This window comes from Coregonus lavaretus (genome assembly GCF_964263955.1).
Source record: "Coregonus lavaretus genome assembly, chromosome: 9".
Lineage (NCBI taxonomy): Eukaryota > Metazoa > Chordata > Actinopteri > Salmoniformes > Salmonidae > Coregonus > Coregonus lavaretus.
This window is the reverse complement of record NC_139996.1, coordinates 35344572-35368279: the sequence shown is the minus strand read 5'-3', so window position 1 is coordinate 35368279 and position 23708 is coordinate 35344572. Positions and strand designations below refer to the sequence as shown.

General features: G+C 46.2%; 1 protein-coding gene across 1 annotated transcript in view; it reads right to left on the bottom strand.

Annotated features, from left to right (window-relative positions):
* LOC311135171 (cadherin-13-like) overlaps positions 1-23708 on the bottom strand; it is a 352167-nt gene that overhangs the window by 182213 nt on the left and 146246 nt on the right. The window contains exon 4 of the mRNA XM_084169093.1: positions 3230-3408. Coding sequence (XP_084025219.1) covers positions 3230-3408 — 179 coding nt within the window. The remainder of the gene's footprint in view (positions 1-3229; positions 3409-23708) is intronic.

Genomic DNA, 23708 nt, shown 5'->3' with positions numbered 1-23708 from the left:
CTGGTCAGTCTATGTCATGGAAAGAGCAGGTGTTCCTAATGTTTTGTACCCTTAGTGTAGTATCTATGGGTGAGATCTTACACTCACTCAGCTTGAGCTGTCAGATATGGGATGCAAACCAACGATATCCATGTTTTTTTTTACATAACATTAATTGCAGGGACACCACACAGAGAGTTGGTAAACTGCACAGTGCCATGATGACCACACACCATGAGCCTGATTCATCTGAGAAGCTGACTGGTACTGAAGGAGGGGGTGTAGGCCAGATAAAGCTTGGGCTGACAGTGCCTCTGTGGGCTGTAGAGTGATAGCCCCCGGGTCCTGGGCAGGTCCAAGGTGAAATTGTCTGTCGGAGGAGAGGAGAGAGGAAGCTCTACTCCGCTGTGCTCCAGGTACTGATGACTGTGGACAGGATGTAGGATAGTCGTGATGAGGGGAGGGGAGGTTGGCCGTTTGACGAGGGGAGGCAGGCCGTGACAGCACAATGGACTCGGAAGTCCATTAATCACCATGCACCACAGCCAGGAGACTGAGACAACAGCTCTAAACATTAACATGAAAAATATACACATAGGCACACACACATAAAAACACACACAGAGCCCATTATTCAGGGACATCAATCTGACAGACAGCTAGTATAACTCACACATTGTGCCTGTCAAATCAACCCATCACATCTGCCACTGCAAAGGCCAGGGGTAGTACAGCAGCTTAAAAAAAAGCAAACATACCTTTACATCCACTGCAGCTTAAAGTTGACTCCTTTATAAAGAACAAGCCAAAGCATTTGATATTAACAAATTGATTTTGCCATGAGTGAAATGTCTGAGCATGAGAGTGTTGTGTAGTTCTGGCCAGCGTCTGTGAGACTGTGTGTGTCCATCAGATTGACTACTGATAGACTACTGCTCTATGAGGCTTGCAGAGACAGATCTGATCTCTAAAGTCTGTCTTTCCTGTCTGATCGGCGACATACAATATATGCTACTTTCACAGCCCCTAGGAAAATAGCCCCATCTGTGTACGATATTAGCTGTCAAAAATATAGTCAGCCATTGATCCAAAAGGTGTGAGGCAGAAAGAAAGGAGAGAGGAGCAGGCAAAGTGGAGGGAAAAATATATACGGAGGAAATAGATGTGCATATCAAGACAGCATTTAACGCCTTAGTGAGAGCGGTGGAGGGAAAATCAACTTGATTTCAATGTAACAAAATAGATTTTCCCATTTTCTATGGACTGCTTTGCCTCCCGGGGCACCATAGAATGTCTATCTAAATACACTTACAGCTCAACCTGAATTATGTCCAATGCATTTACAGGGTGAAGGAACAACATTTTCCATCCAGCAAAAAAGTTGTTTGGTGTGCCAGACGGAGGGGTGACATGTGTGATACATACTTATGAGTCTCTTCTGAAGTAGCTAAGGTTTTACAGCTCTCCAGACACCTAGAAGATACAGATGTAGGATCTCCTTGTAGTGTATTCAATATTTTAAAAGGCTCCTACAAAAAATTTCCATAAATTATAATTCATATAATAATTAACATTTCCTGTTACTGCAGGATTAGTTTCCTGCTGTAGCAAACTGGCTCAAATTAAGATCCTACATCTGTAGCCTTACGTCACTCTATCTGCAATCCCAGCTGGCACTGCTGTATGCCACAGACACACTCACACATTGCCCACAGTTACCACACCTGTATGCTAACACCATATTATACAGAATTACTGCTGAGGAAAAATAACAAGTGTATCTACAGGTAACTGACAAAATAAAGGAAACACCAACATAAAGCGTCTTAATAGGACGTTTGGCCACCACGAGCTAGAACAGCTTCAATGCACCTTGGCATCGATTCTACAAGTGTCTAGAACTCTATTGGAGGGATGTGACACCATTCTTTCGCGAAACGTTCCATCATTTGGTGTTTTGTTGATGGTGGTGGAAACTGCTGTCTCAGTTGCTGCTTTAGAATCACTCATAAGTGTTCAACTGAGTTGAGATCTGGTGACTGAGACGGCCATGGCATATGGTTTACATCAGGGATGGGCAACTCCAGTCCCGGGGGCCAGAGTGGTGTCACACTTTTTCCCCATCCCTAGCAAACACAGCTGATTATACTAATTGCATTCTAAACTGAAGATAATGATTAGTTGATTTTTGAAGTCAGGTGTGTTAGCTGGGGCTGGGGCAAAAGTGTGACACCAATCAGGCCACTGAGGACTGAAGTTGTCCATCCCTGGTTTACATCGTTTTCATGCTCATCAAACCATTCAGTGACTACTCATGCCCTGTGGATGGGTGCATTGTCATGGTAGCCAACATAATGGCCCAAAAAATGGCCTGCTCTAAGCATGATGGAATGTTAATTACTTAATTAACTCCGGAACCACACCTGTGTGTAAGCACCTGCTTTCAATATACTTTGTATCCCTCATTTACTAAAGTGTTTCCATTATTTTGGCAGTTACCTGTATATGGGATTTTGTCTGTAACACAGGTCTAGACATGACTCATTTCACTTAGAGGCATGAACTATAAACATGCAATAAAGGGGTGATCATATTCAATACAACCCTCTAATCATGCAATCTCTAACTCAACAGAAATCAATAGCATCCTTTATGAGCACACAGACCAGGCGCTCAATGTTTGAATTACACACAGTACTAACACATTTATCAATTAATCATCTATGAGAGTTATAGCTCAGAGATCCACTCATTGCCATTTGATAGTGATTTCCCTGTTCCAGCTGAGAGGTTTCTGTTGGACTTGTTGGACACAGCCGATGCTGGTGGATAAGTGTGTATCACCTCAATTAAACCAAGCTCTAAGTGTCTGACAACAGCTAATATTCCTCTTCCACGAGCACAGCGAATCGATGTTCTGGCATTCGTCACCCCGCTGAAAAAGCAATCATGCCGTTGTCTCGCTCCGGTTAAGGAATGGAGAGATGCTGCCTCCGCTTGCTCATTAGAATGCACCACAGAAATCCACCCCCTGCCTTCCCTCAACCCCTCATCTCCCCAGCACAGTCACCCCCTCTCCTGCCTCCTCCATTCGCCTATCTCCAGTCTCTTTACTGACAATAACAACAGTGCTTTAAAACATCATGGTAGTGAGGCAGTGAGACAGTGAGACAGCAGCAGTGTTTTGGGGCCCCATTAGATCAGTCTGGAGAGGCTCCCAGCCCAGCCCAGCCCAGCCCAACACACTCACCTCTCTGTCCAGCAGCGTGGGGGAGATCACAGTGACAATGTTGCCGCTCTCTGGGTTGATGTAGAACATGTTGGGCGAGGGTTTGTCGGGCGACTGCTTCACAATGTTGTAACGCAGCACTGCATTCTGCAACCTGGGGTCATCAGCATCCTCCGCTGTCATTGTCATCACCACAGTTCCTATGGAAACAGACACAAGTTCGTTAGAAGTTTGCAGCACTATCTTGGGCACTACCTACAGATGTAGGATCTTAATTTGAGCCAGTTTTCTACAGCAGGAAAATAATCTTGTAGCAACAGGAAATGTGAATTATTATGTGGATTATAATGAATGGACATTTTTGTAGGGATAGATTTTTCATAAGGAAACATCAAGTCTGAAATTTCAATGTGGAAATTACAAACTTCAGAAGCCTTTTTAAACCTCAAATACGTATAAGTTTTAAATGTACTGCATTGCAGGAAAGTTCTCCTGCAACAGGGTGATCAAATTAAGATCCTACATCTGTATGATAAGCATTCAAGACCAATAAAGTCAGTCACTTTGTCAACCACATGGAAGTACGTGGTAGTACATTGAGTTACCAAATCACAAGTATGATGAAAATATGAGCCTGTTCAATGCTGATCTAACAACAAGCACTGAGACAAAGGCCGAGAATGGTATCCTTTACTAATGCATTCTCTCCCTAATGCTGGTCATAACGATACACCACATGTTATTTGGTAATGGAACAGGAACGGAGAGCCACCCCTGCAGTCTAAGCTGAAATCCCAGTCAATCCTTGACATCTCTTCAACTCTCCATCCTCATGTTTCGCCTCAGTGATGAGCCTCACACTTCCACTCTACAGGCAAGAGAATTTGTTAGCTGATGGGACGCCAATCTCTCTCCCACCTCATATTCTCTCACTACACAAATCTCATCTGAGAACAGCAAGACATCTATGTGGAGCCTGAAAATTGAGTTTGGACCACTCTACAGTGAGTCATAGTACCCATAAAAAAAACACAAGCCTGGTTTCAGTCTCTTCGGCACGGCTGTTTCGTTTTAGCCGTCATGCTTATCAGCCTATTACTATGATACTACCTCTTCTATTACTTGTTATTTTACATTTGACTCTTTATTATTGATATTGATTATTGTACTGTAATGTTGAGAGAGCTAGCACACAAGAATTTCACTGCACTTTTTACCTGCTGTAAACTGTGTTTGTGACAAATAACATTTGATTGGATTTGACTGTTCACCTTAATGTTTGATGATTCTTTGCTATGGAGTATTAGTCTGGACCTCAGTCAAATGAGCAACAAATTAGCCAAAAGTGCAAAAACTGTATCCGACTGCATTAAGTGTGCTAAATAGTTGCTTTAGTGTAAATGGACGTATGGTCAGTAGTAGATAATGGAGGGCAGAGAGGCAGAGACGTGTGGGTTTGATCCCCTGGCAGGTGTTTGAACTGTAAGATGAACCATTAGTAGTGGGTAAAGCAGTAATCCTTCTACAGGCTAATTACAGAGGCCCAGTGTGTCACAGAGCTCTCAGCAGACAGACAGACAGACAGAGAAGGACAATCTCTTTATCATTCCACACACACACAGTAACTCGCTAACAGACACCCCACACCCACATACGCCACAGACCTAAATACAGTGAGTAACTCACTTAAACATACATTCAAAACACACCAGCTGTCATCCATTGAACTTGTGAGCATGGCTGACATATCACTCCAAAATAATTAGTGTCTCTGTTTTAATTATAGGATCTGTCAGTTGGGACAGACAGAGTAGAATACTGTTGGGGGATGCTCCAGCACAGTAATTTCACAGACCATCACACTACACACTCCCTGGCTAATGCAGCCATCTCTATTGACTGGGCTAGAGAGGCCCATGGGTTACACAGCTCCCCATGCATGGGTCTATCTATCTATCCACTGCTGTCTCCAGTGGGCCAGTATTAGTCACAGTCTTCCCTATACTGTACATGTTACTTGGCTAGAAGCTCTAGAATAGTCAGTCAATAGTTGTGTACCAGACCAAGCCATGATTTCCAATACTGATAGAGAGTGAGTTTAAATGTTAAATGTCACTTCTACAATGCAGAGTTAATCAATATACTGAGTGTTTTGTTAATATAAATATGCAATTGACACATTTACATCATATTTCTAATCATTAATCATGACTCTCTAAACAAAGATGTAAATGTAAGCTTGAAACATAGTTTCTGTGCTTTCACCTCCTGCTTGTAGTGATAGAGATAGAGATAACTCAGGAAGTGAATCTGATAATACATGCACCTGTTAAGAAACTATCTGTGAGAACTTTTAAGGCGTCCGCATGCTTCCCAGCCGAAACAGTTCGGAAGAGTTAGTGTATATATTATGACAACATTTTGTGAGGTTTTTGTTAGTTTTCGATTCCAGTAAGGTGTTTTTGGGCTGATCGGGTACACAACATTTTTTCTCGAGGCAAGCCGAAGTCGTTAGCTGAAGTCTACACCCCTTCGTTGGTGATTGGTCAACAGTAGGGATTCTTCAATAAAGTATTTATTGTCATTCAATGAGAGACAACTTGTTTTCTTGATAACATTTTTTATTGAGAAATACTGCACCAAACATCTTAGTTAGATGTAAAATAGCGCAACTATTTAGCGTGACTAAACTTAACAAAAAAAACAAGAAAGTATATTATCAAAACAAGATAAATGACATAAAAAACAATGGGAAAATACTTTTGAGCACCTTAAATGATATTATGGGCAGAAAAGTCAATTTATCTCCATCGTTCCATGAAGTTGATGGGTCATTTATAACAAAGCCTTTTGATATAGCCAACAATTTCAATGAATATTTCACCGGTAAAGTGGACACACTGAGAAGTGAAATTCCAACATTGAACAGTGAACCATCATATTTGTGTTTTTAAGATCTAATAATGAAAGAGAAGGATTGCCATTTAGAATTTGGTCAAGTTTGTGTGGAAGAGGTGGAAAAACGGTTGTTATCCATCAATAATGATAAGCCACCAGGTATAGACAACCTAGATGGGAAACTATTGAGAATGGTAGCAAACTGTATTGCCACCCCTATTTGCCATGTCTTTAACCAAAGCCTAAAGGAGTGTGTGTGTCCACAGGCGTGGATGGAAGCTAAAGTAATTCCACTACCTAAAAATAGCAAAGCACCCTTTGCTGGCTCTAACCGCCGCCCAATCAGTAAACTGATGGAGAGAATTGTGTTTCAACAAATACAATGCTATTTTTTAAAGAACAAGTTAACTTCTGACTTTCAGCATGCATATAGGGAAGGGCACTCAACTTGTACTGCACTGACTCAGATGAAATGGATGAAAATACATGGACAATGAGATGATAGTTGGAGTTGTATTGACAGATTGATTATAATTTCTTATTGAAAAAACTCACTTGTTAGGGCTTTACATCACCTGCTATCACATGGTTGGACAGTTACTTATCCAATAGAACTCAGAGAGTATATGTAGTACCCAATGGGCTGGACGATTATTTTCTCAACACTCTTTTTGAAAAAATTTATACTAAAAACTTGAAAGTCTATTAATCCGCCATCATTGACACAATGGAAAAATCTAATGATATATTATTGAAATATTGAAATAGCATGGGCGACTGAGAAAGACAAATTGGTACAATTTAAAACCAAATGGCAAACAATAATGCAGGCACTAGGGATGGGGGTGTGAGCAAGCGTGTCTGGGCAGATGAGATGTAGTCATAGTTTGCTAGTGTCTGTAAGTTGTCGTTCGTATGTATTAGTTTGTTTTTGGAATGTAAAAAAAAATAAGAAAAGGAAAAACAAAATATGATTTAAAAACAGAACTCAGAGAATATTCTTCAATGGAAGCTTCTCTAACATCAGATATGTACAGTGTGGTATCCCTCAGGGCAGTTGCCTCGGGCCGTTACCCTTCTCTATTTTTACAAATGATTTCCCACTTGTCTTACAAGAAGCTAAAACAACTATGTATGCTGATGATTGCACACTCTACACATCAGCACCTACAGTCAGTGAGCTCACTGAGAATGGGTAATTAACAATAAACTGGTCTTAAATACCTCTAAAACCAAAAGCATTATATTTGGTTCAAAGCATTCCCTTAGACCTAAACCTCATCTGGAGTTGTGCATAAAGGGTGTGACCATTGAACAAGTTGAAGAAGCTGAAGTCCTAGGAGTAACAGTGAATGGTCAGTTATCATGGTCAAGTCATATTTACAAAGTTGTTGTGAAGATGGGGAGAGGTACAGTGGGGGAAAAAAGTATTTAGTCAGCCACCAATTGTGCAAGTTCTCCCACTTAGAAAGATGAGAGAGGCCTGTAATTTTCATCATAGGTACATGTCAACTATGACAGACAAAATGAGAAAACAAAATCCAGAAAATCACATTGTAGGATTTTTTATTTATTTATTTGCAAATTATGGTGGAAAATAAGTATTTGGTCAATAACAAAAGTTTCTCAATACTTTGTTATATACCCTTTGTGTCACGGTTTCGGCCGAGGCTGCCTCTCTCCCTTGTTCGGGCAGGCTTCGGCGTTCGTTGTCTCCGGAATACTAGCTGCCACCGTTGTATGTTTCATGTTCGTTTGCTTTTGTCTGTTTGTTGTCACACCTGTTCTCGTTTAGCGTAATTAGTGTCCTATAAGTTTCTCGTTGTGTTTGTCTAGTGTTGTGTGTTATTGTTTTTGGTCTGTCGTGTGTAGGGCTTCATTTAGCTATTTCGCTCGGTTGAGCTTCCCTCCACTGCGTTGGAGTATTACGCACCTGTTTTGTGCGCTTTTGTTTGTTCGCCTTCGTGCGTATTTCGCCTTCGGGCAAGAGTAGTCTTATTTCCTTGTTTGGAGATTACTAAAGTCTGTTGGACTATCCTTCGGTGTCCTGCGTTTGATTCCACCACTGCACCCACCTACAGCACGCGTGACAGAATAACACACCTCGTATGGAATCAGCAGGAGCCGCAGCAGCCCAGGCGACGCTGGAGGACAGGGTCCGGGAACAAGGTGACCAGATCCTGCAGATGGGGACCGCACTGCAGGAGGTGATCACCACCATCCGAGGCTGGGGGACGCCTCCACCGCCACCCTCCCTGCCAGCACCATCGGCCAGTCAGCCTGTTCCCGCACCGGAACCCCGAGGAGTCCGACTCTCGCTCCCGAGGGCTTACGATGGGACCGCGGCCGGGTGCCAGGGTTTCCTTCTCCAGGTGGAGCTGTACCTGGCCACCGTGCACCCGGCGCCCTCGGGACATGAGAGCGTGTCCGCCTTGATCTCCTGCCTGTCCGGGAAGGCGTTGGAATGGGCCAACGCGGAGTGGAGGAGGATCGACGCGGACACCATAACCTACGACGAGTTCTCCCGCCGCTTCAGGGCGGTGTTTGACCATCCCCCGGAGGGGAAAGCGGCGGGGGAGCGTCTGGTCTTCCTCCGGCAGGGGAGGAGGAGTGCTCAGGAGTTCGCCCTCGAATTCCGTACTCTAGCGGCAGATGCAGGGTGGAATGATCGGGCTCTTGTCGATCACTACAGATGTAGTCTACGAGAGGACGTCCGTCGGGAGCTGGCCTGTAGGGACACCAGCCTCACGTTCGACCAGTTGGTCGACATGTCCATCAGGCTGGATAACCAGCTAGCTACCCGCGGACTTCCCGAGGGGGGTCCGTCCATTTCACCCTCCAGCGCCTCCGAGCCGTGCCCCATGGAGCTCGGGGGCGCTGGCGCTAGAGAGAGGAGGGGTCGGCTTACTAGGGGGTCCATCCCCTGCACCAACTGTGGTCGGGGAGGACACACCGCGGCTAGGTGCTGGGGATGGCCTCCTAGGGGAGAGGACGACAGGTCCCGCACTGGGGATTCCTTCCAGGTGAGTAGGCGCCCCACTCACCCAGAGCTCTCTGTTGCACATTTCTGTATACCTGTAAGTTTTCCACAGGTAGCACCTCATTCCCAGCATAAGGCGCTGGTAGATTCAGGCGCGGCTGGGAATTTTATTGATAAGAAGTTTTGTTTAGCTTTAGGGATTCCCTTTTCTTCCTGTTGATGTCCCTTTCCCCGTTCATGCCCTAGATAGCCGTCCGTTGGGTGCGGGCTTGATCAGGGAGGTCACTGCGCCACTTAGGATGTGTGCGCAGGGGGGTCATCAGGAGATGATTCAGCTATTTCTGATTGATTCTCCTGCGTATCCGGTGGTGCTGGGCATGCCCTGGTTGAGTACCATAACCCATCTATTTCGTGGCAGGAGAGGGCTCTGATGGAGTGGTCTGCCCAGTGTGTGGGTAGATGTTTAGGCGTTTCCGTAGGGGCTACCTCGGTGGAGAGTCCAAACCAGGTGCCCGCATTGCACGTTCCCCCTGAGTATGGGGATTTGGCTATTGCGTTTAGTAAGTCGAGGGCGACGCAGTTGCCGCCCCATAGGCAGGGAGATTGTGCGATAGACCTCCAGGCAGGAGCTGCGCTCCCACGGAGCCATGTGTATCCTCTGTCTCAGGAGGAGAAGAAAGCTATGGAGACTTACATAGACTAATCTCTGAGACAAGGATACATACGGCCTTCCACTTCCCCTGCGTCCTCGAGTTTCTTTTTTGTGAAGAAGAAGGATGGTGGTTTGCGCCCGTGCATCGATTACCGTGGTCTCAATCAGATCACGGTGAAGTACAGTTATCCACTCCCGCTGATTGCGACCATGACTGAGTCCTTGCATGGGGCGCGTTTCTTCACTAAATTAGATCTCAGGAGCGCGTACAACTTGGTGCGCATCAGGGAGGGCGATGAATGGAAGACAGCCTTTAGTACCACCTCGGGCCATTACGAGTATCTTGTCATGCCATACGGGTTGATGAACGCTCCGTCAGTTTTCCAATCATTCGTGGATGAGATCTTCAGGGACATGCAGGGGCAGGGGGTCGTGGTGTACATAGATGACATTCTCGTGTACTCGCCTACCCGTGTCGAGCATGTGGCCCTGGTGCGCAGAGTGTTGCGGAGGCTGGTGGAGCACGACCTGTATGTTAAGGCAGAGAAGTGTCTGTTTTTCCAGGAGTCGGTCTCCTTTTTGGGGTATCAGTTGTCTGCGTCAGGGGTGAAGATGGAGGTAGACCGGGTGTCAGCCGCGCGTAATTGGCAAACACCAACCACTGTGAAGGAGGTGCAGCAGTTTTTGGGGTTTGCGAATTACTACCGGAGGTTTATCCGGGGTTTTGGACAGGTGGCAGCTCCCATCACGTCTCTCTTGAAGGGGGGCCCGGTGCGTCTGCAGTGGTCTGCCGAGGCGGACAGGGCGTTTGGTAGGCTGAAGGACCTGTTTACCTCGGCTCCAGTGCTGGCGCATCCGGATCCCTCTTTACCATTTCAGGTAGAGGTGGACGCGTCTGAGGCCGGTATTGGAGCCGTGCTTTCACAACGGTCAGGCGCGCCACCTAAACTCCGCCCCTGTGCCTTCTATTCTAAGAAGCTCAGTCCGGCGGAGCGAAATTATGACGTAGGGGACAGGGAGCTGTTAGCCGTGGTACAGGCCCTAAAGGTGTGGAGGCACTGGCTTGAGGGGGCTCAACACCCTTTCCTCATTTTGACGGACCACCGTAACCTGGAGTACATCCGGGCAGCGAGGAGGCTAAACCCTCGGCAGGCTAGATGGAATATGTTTTTGACCCGGTTTACATTTAAGATCACGTACATCCCTGGGTCACAGAACGGTAAGGCAGATGCGCTGTCTCGGCGGTATGACACGGAGGAGAGGTCCGTGGAGCCCACTCCCATACTGCCGGAGTCGTGTCTGGTGGCACCGGTAGTGTGGGAGGTCGATGCTGAGCTCGAGCGGGCATTACGCACCGACCCTAGTCCACCACAATGCCCGGAGGGTCGGAGGTATGTTCCGCTCGAGGTTCGGGATCGATTGATCTATTGGGCTCACACGTCACCCTCCTCTGGACACCCGGGTATCGGCCGGACAGTGCACTGTCTTAGTGCCAAGTACTGGTGGCCCACGTTGGCAAGGGATGTGAGGGTTTATGTTTCCTCCTGCTCGGTGTGCGCCCAGTGTAAGGCGCCTAGACATCTTCCTAGGGGTAAGTTACTACCCCTGCCCGTTCCACAACGACCATGGTCCCACCTCTTGGTGGATTTCCTTACTGACCTTCCTCCTTCACAGGGGAATACCACTATACTGGTCGTTGTGGACCGGTTTTCTAAGGCCTGTCGTTTGCTCCCCATGCCGGGCCTTCCTACCGCCCTGCAAACTGCCGAAGCCCTATTCACCCATGTGTTCCGGCACTACGGGGTACCCGAGGATATTGTGTCTGATCGAGGTCCCCAATTTACCTCCAGAGTCTGGAGAGCTTTTATGGAGCGGTTGGGGGTCTCGGTGAGCCTCACCTCGGGTTACCACCCGGAGAGTAATGGGCAGGTGGAACGTGTGAACCAGGATGTGGGTAGGTTTCTTAGAACATACTGCCAGGACCGGCCTGAGGAGTGGGCAAGGTACGTTCCCTGGGCCGAAATGGCCCAGAATTCCGTACGCCATTCCTCCACTAATCTAACCCCTTTCCAATGTGTGTTAGGGTACCAGCCGGTTCTGGCACCTTGGCAGCAGAGCCAGATCGAGGCTCCTGCGGTGGATGAGTGGGCGCGGCGCTCGGAGGAGACATGGAACGCTGCACACGTCCACCTGCAGCGGGCCCTCCGACGTCATAAGGCGAGCGCCGATCTCCACCGCAGTGAGGGACCGGTGTACGCACCTGGTGATCGAGTCTGGCTCTCTACCAGAAACCTGCCCCTCCGCCTGCCCTGTCGGAAACTGGGTCGGCGGTTTGTAGGGCCATTTAAAGTCCTGGGAAGGTTGAACGAGGTGTGTTACAAATTACAACTGCCTGTTGAATATAAAAGTATTAACCCCTCGTTCCATGTGTCCCTTCTCAGGCCGGTGGTAGCTGGCCCACTCCAAGAAAGTGAGATCAGGGAGACTCCTCCGCCCCCATTGGACATCGAGGGGGCACCGGCGTACACTGTGAGGTCCATCTTGGATTCGAGACGTCGGATGGGGGGTCTCCAGTATCTAGTGGAGTGGGAGGGGTACGGTCCGGAGGAGCGGTGCTGGGTGCCGAGGAGAGACATTTTGGACCCGTCTCTCCTGACGGAATTCCATCGTGGGCACCCGACGCACCCTGCTCCGCGTCCTCCGGGTCGTCCCCGAGGCCGGAGTCGGCGCACGTCTGGAGCCGCGCGTCAAGGGGGGGGTACTGTCACGGTTTCGGCCGAGGCTGCCTCTCTCCCTTGTTCGGGCAGGCTTCGGCGTTCGTTGTCTCCGGAATACTAGCTGCCACCGTTGTATGTTTCATGTTCGTTTGCTTTTGTCTGTTTGTTGTCACACCTGTTCTCGTTTAGCGTAATTAGTGTCCTATAAGTTTCTCGTTGTGTTTGTCTAGTGTTGTGTGTTATTGTTTTTGGTCTGTCGTGTGTAGGGCTTCATTTTGCTATTTCGCTCGGTTGAGCTTCCCTCCACTGCGTTGGAGTATTACGCACCTGTTTTGTGCGCTTTTGTTTGTTCGCCTTCGTGCGTATTTCGCCTTCGGGCAAGAGTAGTCTTATTTCCTTGTTTGGAGATTACTAAAGTCTGTTGGACTATCCTTCGGTGTCCTGCGTTTGATTCCACCACTGCACCCACCTACAGCACGCGTGACACTTTGTTGGCAATGACACAGGTCAAACGTTTTCTGTAAGTCTTCACAAGGTTTTCACACACTGTTGCTGGTATTTTGGCCCATTCCTCCATGCAGATCTCCTCTAGAGCAGTGATGTTTTGGGGCTGTCGCTGGGCAACACGAACTTTCAACTCCCTCCAAAGATTTTCTATGGGGTTGAGATCTGGAGACTGGCTAGGCCACTCCAGGACCTTGAAATGCTTCTTACGAAGCCACTCCTTCATTGCCCGGGCGGTGTGTTTGGGATCATTGTCATGCTGAAAGACCCAGCCACGTTTCATCTTCAATGCCCTTGCTGATGGAAGGAGGTTTTCACTCAAAATCTCACGATACATGGCCCCATTCATTCTTTCCTTTACACGGATCAGTCGTCCTGGTCCCTTTGCAGAAAAACAGCCCCAAAGCATGATGTTTCCACCCCCAAGCTTCACAGTAGGTATGGTGTTCTTTGGATGCAACTCAGCATTCTTTGTTCTCCAAACACGACGAGTTTAGTTTTTACCAAAAAGTTATATTTTGTTTTCATCTGACCATATGACATTCTCCCAATCCTCTTCTGGATCATCCAAATGCACTCTAGCAAACTTCAGACGGGCATGGACATGTACTGGCTTAAGCAGGGGGACACGTCTGGCACTGCAGGATTTGAGTCCCTGGCGGCGTAGTGTGTTACTGATGGTAGGCTTTGTTACTTTGGTCCCAGCTCTCTGCAGGTCATTCACTAGGACCCCCGTGTGGTTCTGGGATTTTTGCTCACCGTTCTTGTGATCATTTTGACCCCACGGGGTGAGATCTTGTGTGGAGCCCCAGATCGAGGGAGATTATCAGTGGTCTTGTATGTCTTCCATTTCCTAATAACTGCTCCCACAGTTGATTTCTTCAAACCAAGCTGCTTACCTATTGCAGATTCAGTCTTCCCAGTCTGGTGCAGGTCTACAATTTTGTTTCTGGTGTCCTTTGACAGCTCTTTGGTCTTGGCCATAGTGGAGTTTGGAGTGTGACTGTTTGAGGTTGTGGACAGGTGTCTTTTATACTGATAACAAGTTCAAACAGGTGCCATTAATACAGGTAACGAGTGGAGGACAGAGGAGCCTCTTAAAGAAGAAGTTACAGGTCTGTGAGAGCCAGAAATCTTGCTTGTTTGTAGGTGACCAAATACTTATTTTCCACCATAATTTGCAAATAAATTCATAAAAAATCCTACAATGTGATTTTCTGGAGAAAAAAATTATCAATTTGTCTGTCATAGTTGACGTGTACCTATGATGAAAATTACAGGCCTCTCTCATCTTTTTAAGTGGGAGAACTTGCACAATTGGTGGCTGACTAAATACTTTTTTCCCCCACTGTATGTCTGTTATAAAAAGATGTTCTGCGTTTTTGACACAAAGATCAACTGTACTAGTTGTTCAGGCTTTGATCTTATATATTACTGTTCTGTACTTTGCCATGTATTTGTACATTTTAAGTGAACCCCAAGAAGAGTAGCTAATGCATGTGCAGCAGCTAATGGGGATCCTAATAAACTAAACTAATATAACTGTAGAAGAGTGATATAACTCCTGAGTGGCGCAGTGGTCTAAGGCACTGCATCGCAGTGCTAACTGTGCCACTAGAGATCCTGGTTCGAATCCAGGCTCTGTCGCAGCCGGCCGCGACCGGGAGACTCATGGGCGGCGCACAATTGGCCCAGCGTCGTCCAGGGTAGGGGAGGGAATGGCCGGCAGGGATGTAGCTCAGTTGATAGAGCATGGTGTTTGCAACGCCAGGGTTGTGGGTTCGATTCCCACGGGGGGCCAGTATAAAAAAAATAAATGTATTCACTAACTGTAAGTCGCTCTGGATAAGAGCGTCTGCTAAATGACTTAAAATGTAAATGTAAGAGCTCCTGTGAGTCCTGTAACTCCAAACCCTCTGTACGTCATCTTGTGCAGATCCCTGGTTGCATGCCAAAGGTCAAATTACTGGACTCCTGATGTGATTGACCCCCATTGACCTTTGACCTATCTGCTCAGACAGACTGATAGGAATGAGAGAGGTACCTACTATCAATATGAGCATGCAGTGAGATAGCTATCAACACACACACATAGCACTAACAGGGGTCAATTTTGTCCAAAAATTTCATAATTTCAAAACCCTTTTATAATAATAATAATAATAATAATAATATAATAATATAATAATATTCTAAATTATAGAACTTAGTCATAAATAAACATTTATCATGATTTCATGTGTCAATATGGAGCAATGAAATATAATCACTATTTTGTATACTAGTGGTGCGCAGCTAAGCTGAAAATGTGGTCTCAACAGTTTACTATGAGACTCGAAATTGAGCTCAGGTCCATCCTGTTTCCATTGATCATCTTTGAGATGTTTCTACATCTTGATTGGAGTCCCCTAGAACACAGTGGGGATGTTTTTCAGTGGCAGGGACTGGGAGAATAGTCAGGATCAAGGCAAAGATGAACGGAGCAAAGTCCTTGATGAAAACCTGCTCCAGAGCGATTAGGATCTCAGACTGGGGCGAAGGTTCACCTTCCGGCAGGACAACGACCCTAAGCACACAGCCATGACAACGCAGGAGTGGCTTCGGGACAAGTCTCTGAATGTCCTTGAGTGGCCCAGCCAGAGCCCGGACTTGAACCCAATCGAACATCTCTGGAGAGACCTGAAAATAGCTGTGCAGCAAAGCTCCCCATCCAACCTGACAGAGCTTGAGAGGATCTGCAGAGAAGAATGGGAGAAACTCCCCAAATACAGGTGTGCCAAGCTTGTAGCGTCATACCCAAGAAGACTCAATGCTATAATCGCTGCCAAAGGCGCTTCAACAAAGTACTGAGTAAAGGGTCTGAATACTTATGTAAATGTGATACTCCAGTTTCTTCTTTTTAATAAATTAGCAAAAAATTATAAAAACCTGTTTTTGCTTTGTCATTATGGGGTATTGTGAGTAGATTGATGAGGGGAAAAAACAATTTAATAAATTGTAGAATAAGGCTGTAAGTAACAAGTGTTATACGAAAACTTTTCCCATTCATTCATTTACAACACTTGGGTTAGTGGAAATAATTCACATGCTATGGAAACAGCAGTAGCATAAGTAGGACTCTAGGAGCTGCAGACCAGATTACTGTGCTGAAACACAATTGGCTTTAATGACTACTGAGCTGACAGTGAGGGGAATTGACTCAAATAGTTCCTCCTCAACTTCTCATCGCTCATGCCACCCTAATTGTCTTTAAAGGTCTAGACTATTCAGACCATAACACATGGGTTGGCAGATAAAGAATGTAAATTATTTATCTATGGAATATATGTATTTTTTATTAATATTTTCCCAGACAAGAGAATCATCAGCATTGGGGAAAAAGAGCCTGAGGGTGTATTTTAGTAACATGTGAAAGGGAACATGGAATCCTGGGTATGGAGTTATCCGACTGAAGAATGCCATTGAGATTGATGTCATATTGGAACATAACATTGACCAATGGTTGGGGGAAATATGAAAAAAGGTTTGTGGAATTCAAAAAATGACTTTCCTTTGTTTGGTATGACTACTTTGTTCCGCATGAGCACTTAAACTCTTCTGTAGGCGCTCACAACAGTCTGACAAACCATTCAACCAGGGTTAGAGCTGATATGAAACACACAAACAAAATGTCTGCTGGAATCTGCTGCTATCTCTGCTTCAGTTACAATTCAGCAGCATGCCACAAATCCCACAGCAATAAACAGCAAATAAACTCCACTGTATCATTCTGATAACATCTGCCCAGACGACATGATCCCTTGCTGTGATGACATGTTCAGTGGAGTGAACCATGCCCTCTTCTGGCTGCACACAGGACCACAAGCCCAACCCAACCTGGCACCCCCAGAGCCAAGCTCAATCAGCACACATACACACACTTCCTGTCAAAGGATTATGCCTTCTGGTGGGCCAGCAAATGTCACTTACCAATATCAGTACACTGGTGAAAGATGGAGGTAAAAGTGAGAGAATAGAGGAAGAAATACAACATGAGTGGGTAGTTGCTTGTGTTTGTCCCTCTACTGCATCTCAAGTACCTTGGAGCCTGCTGGTGCCCAGACCAAGAGGATTCTTTCACATCAACAGTACAATGGATGCCTGCCCCTCCAAACCAGCAACCAGCCAAAATACTCTCTTTTTATCAAAGGAAATATGCACTAAGATATTGTTTCCTCTATAAATACCTACTCCACCTCAGGTCCACTGGCATATTCATGGTCATTGTGTGACTTGCTCTGAGAGCTGTGAAGAACATTTATGAAATAAATAAATAATGGGTAAATAGCTAGCTATAAACAGTTGAAAGTAAATTATGCTAGGTCATTTAATTAAATGTAATTCCATCCATTGTCAAACAAATTAATCATATTATTTTAAATTATTTAAGGTTACAGTGATAAAAAAAAATAGTATTTTTTTGTGAGAGAAATTTCAATTAAATGTGGATAAATAGGCATTATTGTTTTCAGACATCTCCTCCTGACACAGTGTCTTCATTACAATAAGCTCGGTGTGTATCCTTCATCAATCACTTCAAGTCTGCTGGGAATAGCTGCTTACAGATATCATATTCTGTATATTGCTGACTAAAGCTGTCATTGGTATGTCTAGTTCAGAACACAAGATTTAAAAAAAAGGTGCATACTTGTATTATAGCACTTTGATTACAGTTCAGCTTTCTCTGGTTTTACGGCAGGTAGCCTGGCGGGTAGGAGCGTTGGGCCAGTAACCGAAAGGTTGCTGGATCGAATTCCCGAGCTGACAAGGTAGAAATCTGTCGTTCTGCCCCTTAGCAAGGCAGTTAACCCACTGTTCCCCGGGCGCTGAAGACGTGGATGTTGATTAAGGCAGCCCTCCGCACCTCTCTGATTCAGAGGGGTTGGGTTAAATGTGGAAGACACATTTCAGTTGAATGCATTCAGTTGTGCAACTGACTAGGTATCCCCCTTTCCCTGTATCCTCCTTTACTCCTGCTTATAAACCCACTGACCCCCTTTTTTGGACTCTCTTGCACTGGCTCTTTGCACATTCACACTACACTGTTACTCCAACACACACACACACACACACACACACACACACACACACACACACACACACACTACATACGCTCACACACACACACACACATGCATATTGACGCCACACACACACTTTTACATTCTTTCACACTCTTCACATACGCTGCTGCTCTGTTTATTATCTATCCTGATTGCTTAGTCACTTCTTACCCCTACCTACATGTACATATTACCTCAACTACCTCGTACCCCTGCACATTGACTCGGTACCGGTACTCCTTCTATATAGTCTCGTTATTGTTATATTATTCTGTCACTATTTCCTTTTTTATTATGCTATAAAAAAAAATTAAAAAATTGGGAAATGGCTTGTAAGCATTTCACTGTAAAGTCTACACCTGTTGTATTTGGCGCATGTGACAAATAAAATTAGATTTTACATTCCGAAATGCGTGTCTTTTTCCACGCCTGTCAGATACTAACCCCGGTCAGTCTTAAGCTGCTCGGTGTCTGATGTAATCTATCCTACAGCTCTGAAACCCTCTAACTGACAGATAGACTGACTGACTGATAGACAGACAAACAGAGAGACAATGGGCCCCAGACAACAACTACCACTGGCAGCCTACCTGCTGCAACACCTCACATAGACTACCCCAACAGACAGATCACCTGCAACACCTCACACTCCAACACAGTCACACAGGCTGCCCCCGAGAAACCACTGGGCAGTGATATGCCTACAGTGTTACAGAGTCTTCATGGGTTAAGTATTGGGAGGTCCACCATCATTCAATACCAGCTTTTAAGATAACAACTGACAGAGTGTCTTCTGGATTTTAGTAATGCAGCATGGAGTAAAAAAGCCACTATTGCCAAATTCAGTCAGTGGCTGTGAAATTCAATAGCCAGAAGTGCTTATAAACTGTAGTGTATCATCCCTTTTTTAGGCAGAAATCACTAAACCCCAAAACACCATGGTTATTAACATACACTGCCATCAATCATATCATATGTTCTACCAGCTCCCTCTTTTTGGAGATATTATTATCTTTGTTTGACCAAAGTCAGAAAGTATTCATGCCACTTGATTAATGCACACTTTGTTGTGTTACAGCCTGATTTTTTCGAAATATAGAAATATCTAATTTACATAAGTATTCACACCCCTGAGTCAAAACATGTTAGAATCACCTTTGGCAGCGATTATAGCTGCAAGTCTTTCTGGGTAAGTCTCTAAGAGATTTGCACACTTAGATTGTACAATATTTGCACATTATTCTTTAAAGAATTCTTCAAGATCTGTCGAGTTGGTTGTTGACATTGCTAGAAAGACATTTTCAAGTCTTGCCATAGAGTTTCAAGCCGATTTAAGTCAAAACTGTAACTAGGCCACTCAGGAACATTCAATGTCATCTTGGTGTGGAACGCAAGTGTATATTTGGCCTTGTGTTTTAGGTTATTGTCCTGCTGAAAGGTGAATTTGTCTCCCAGTGTCTGTTGGAAAGCAGACTTAACCAGGTTTTCCTCTAGGATCTTGCCTGTGCTTAGCTCTATTACTTTTATTTTTATCCTAAAATAATCCCTAGTCCTTGCCGATGACAAGCATACCCATAACATGATGCAGCCACCACCATGTCTGAGGAAAGAGTTGATCCATCACTGAAGATGCTTTTAACTCAGACTGAACCAACAGCTATGGCAACTCTGAACACCTCTATCCCCTGGCTCAAAATAGAGAGCCACAGCAACTTCACAAAACAATGAAATGATTGAAATTAAATGACAGGTATCGAATCAGATTGTATGTGTTCTGATCCCCAGTATCTGCTCTGTTCTATTCCCTCTGTTTGGGAGCTTTGATTAGGAATGGGCAGGTAATGGTGAAAGGCCTGGACCAAAGACTAAACCCTCCCAGTGATTTACATCTCACCTCTCTTTCATCATCCACAATCACACACCAGTCTGTCTGTCTGTCCTCCTCCTATGAGCTAAAGCTTCTGCTCCTGGCTGCTACTCTACATCATGCATGGAAGGGGACACATCAATTCTCATACATACAGAGGCACACACAGGTACACACACACACAAGTGATTATTACGATCAAATTACATCACATCAGACCAGGGGGGGCAATCAGGGCTCATTTTACTCCCAGTCCCCCTGTCTCTCTCTGTACCTCTCCTGCATGGCTTTCAATGTCAGAGTATCTCTGTGCATATCTCGGCTGATTGCCTATGCCCCCTCCCAGTCTCTTTGTACAGTGCAGGGCCCATGCTGAAGCCAAATGTCAAGGCCCTGGGCTGAGAGACATTGCACAGAGGATAATAACCAGGTCTGCTGCCATTCAGGTCCCTCTCCAGGCAGGCAGGTAGTGCAAGAGTTACAACATAGAGCTAGAGGAAATGAGAGAGAGAGAGAGACAGACAGACAGACAGACAGACAGACTGTCACGCCCTGGCTCTGGGGACTCTTATATGTTGAGCCAGGGTGTGTAGGGTCTATGTTTTGTGTTCTATGTTCAGTTTCTAGTTCATGTGTTTTCTAGGTTGGCCGGGGTGGTTCTCAATCAGAGGCAACGAGAATCAGCTGTTGCTTGTTGTCTCTGATTGGGATCCATACTTAGGCAGCCTGTTGTGCACTTGTGTTTTGTGGGATCTTGTTCCGTGTTGGTTTGTGTTCATGACCGAGGACTTCACGTTTCGTTTTGTTGTTTTGTATTTTGTATCGTGTTGCTAGTACACTATTAAAGAGATGTACGCATATCACGCTGCGCCTTGGTCCAATCATTATGACGATCGTGACAGAAGATCCCACCAATACAGGACCAAGCAGCGTGTCCAGGAGCAAACGCCGGAGGTAACGTTAGTGGAGGTCCTCCTCGGTTGGGGGCAGATCACGGAGGAGGAGGCCGTCCGTTACCGGAGGGCGATGAAGGGGGAGACCCAGGCAGGAGAGGAGAAGCGGCGCCAACCGGGCCGTCGTCGGACAGGCGAGAGGCACCCCCAATAAAACAAATTTGGGGGGCACACGGCATGGACAACGGGGCTGCTGGAGGCAGATAAAGGGCGAGTTTGTGGACGAGGAGAGAAGGCCACCAGGTTACGGGGGCCATTGGTCAGTAGAGGGAAGGAGAGTGTAGAGGCACGGCGAGAGGTACTGAGGTGTGTTACCAGTCCGGTCCGGCCTGTTCCTGTCCCTCGCACCAAGCCTGTGATGCGCGTCGCCAGCCCGGCCCGGCCTGTTCCTGCCCCTCGCACCAAGACTGTGGTGCGCGTCGCTAGCCCGGCCCGGCCTGTTCCTGCCCCTCGCACCAAGCCTGTGGTGCGCGTCGCCAGCCTGGCCCGGCCTGTTCCTGCCCCTCGCACCAAGGCTGTGGTGCGCGTTGCTAGCCCGGCCTGGCCTGTTCCTGCCCCTCGCACCAAGCCAATGGTGCGCGTCGCCAGCCCGGCCCGGCCTGTTCCTGCCCCTCGCACCAAGCCAATGGTGCGCGTCGCCAGCCCGGCCCGGCCTGTTCCTGCCCCTCGCACCAAGCCAATGGTGCACGTCGCCAGCCCGGCCCGGCCTGTTCCTGCTTCCCGCACCAAGCCAGTGGTGCGCTTCGTCAGCCTGGTCCGGCCTGTCCCTGCTCCCCGCACCAAGCCAATGGTGCGCGTCGTCAGCCCGGTCCGGCCCGTTCCTGCTCTCCGCACCAAGCCTGTGGTGCGCGTCGTCAGTCCGGCACAGCCCGTGCCTGTTTCACCGGTGCCTGGTCAGGTACCGGTCAGCTGCTCCACACCGGAGCCTAAGCAATCCGCTCCACCGATGTCCAGTCCAGCTCCAGCCAGCGGGACCAGACCTGGGGCGCTACGGGGGGGTTGTTAGAGGGTGGTGGTCACGCCCGGAGCCGGATCCTCCTCCGAGGCGGAATGCCCACCCGGCCCCTCCCCTGTTGGGTTTATGTTGGCGCGGTCGCAGTCCGCGCCTTTGGGGGGGGGGGTACTGTCACGCCCTGGCTCTGGGGACTCTTATATGTTGAGCCAGGGTGTGTAGGGTCTATGTTTTGTGTTCTATGTTCAGATTCTAGTTCATGTGTTTTCTAGGTTGGCCGGGGTGGTTCTCAATCAGAGGCAACGAGAATCAGCTGTTGCTTGTTGTCTCTGATTGGGAACCATACTTAGGCAGCCTGTTGTGCACTTGTGTTTTGTGGGATCTTTGTTCCGTGTTGGTTTGTGTTCATGACCGAGGACTTCACGTTTCGTTTTGTTGTTTTGTATTTTGTATCGTGTTGCTAGTACACTATTAAAGAGATGTACGCATATCACACTGCGCCTTGGTCCAATCATTATGACGATACTAACCCCGGTCAGTCTTAAGCTGCTCTGTGTCTGATGTAATCTATCCTACAGCTCTGAAACCCTCTAACTGACAGACAGACAGACAGACAGACAGACAGACAGACAGACAGACAGACAGACAGACAGACAGACAGACAGACAGACAGACAGACAGACAGACAGACAGAGAGGATTGAGAGAGATAGCACTGCAATTCAACCATTTCAAAGACTGACTGCTCCTCACTTCACCAGAGACTCAGACGATGCATCAAGCAGTGCAATGAATGTCTTCAATTTGCATCAGCCATTTAGATTGACACAGATATGACGCTACAGGGATCAACAACCTTAAATAAGTATATTTCTTAACATTGATTAAGAAAAATATGGGAAACTATGGTAGATCCTATCATAATTAAACAAAATATATTTATTCATGCCATAAGACATGTTTCAATGTATCAATGTTTTAATGTTTCGCTAAGGTTAGTCTCTTGAAGCTCATTTTAAAACAAGTCATTAATCTGAGGAGTGGCATGATAGAATATTGCTTCAGTTCTCCGAAGTTTAATTAATAATTCTGGCCTGCATCATTAGACAACAGATTAGATCTGAAGGCCCTCCGCACTGTCTTTCAAGAGAGGTTCTCTCTCTCTGTGTCTGTCTCTCTCCCTCTCTCCCTCCATCCCTACCTGTGTTGTGACTGATTTGAATCAGACCAGGCTACCTTCAAAGTCTAGAACATGCAGACACAGGATAAGAGGGTAGAAACAGTTCATGATCACTGTCAGATTGATTGAAGGTTTGATGGGATGAATCAGGAGACTCCCTTCAATGTCTCTAGAGACTATTCAATGTCTAGACAATTTGTTCACAAAGAAGGAAGAAACAACAGGCTAGAAATGATAATAAATCTCAGAAATTGAAATAATTTAATGTCTCTAAACAAGATGTTCATTATCATTGGCAGATAGATTTAAAGATTGAAGTCAATTAAAGAGCTTTCCTTTGTACTGTTCACCACTTGATGAGTCAACTGTTTCAAAGTCTTTCAGAGGAATACTGACAACATTGTGTAAGTTTACTTTATGGTATGATTCCAACAATAGTATGACGCTTTTAGGATGTACGTTACAGTTCAGGTAAAGTGGAACCACAGGTTTACAGGAATACCAAAGTCTTTCATTTGGATGCAAACACAAAACCAGGGGAGTGGGGAGATGTGAAGCAACAAGGTGCTTTGAAGTAGGATGTCAAAAACAAGGTTACCCCTCCTTCCTCCTCTTTTTGAGAAGCCCCATACTGAGATATGACATAGTACCACAGCTCTGTGATATTCAAATGACATGATTATGATCAAAATAAGA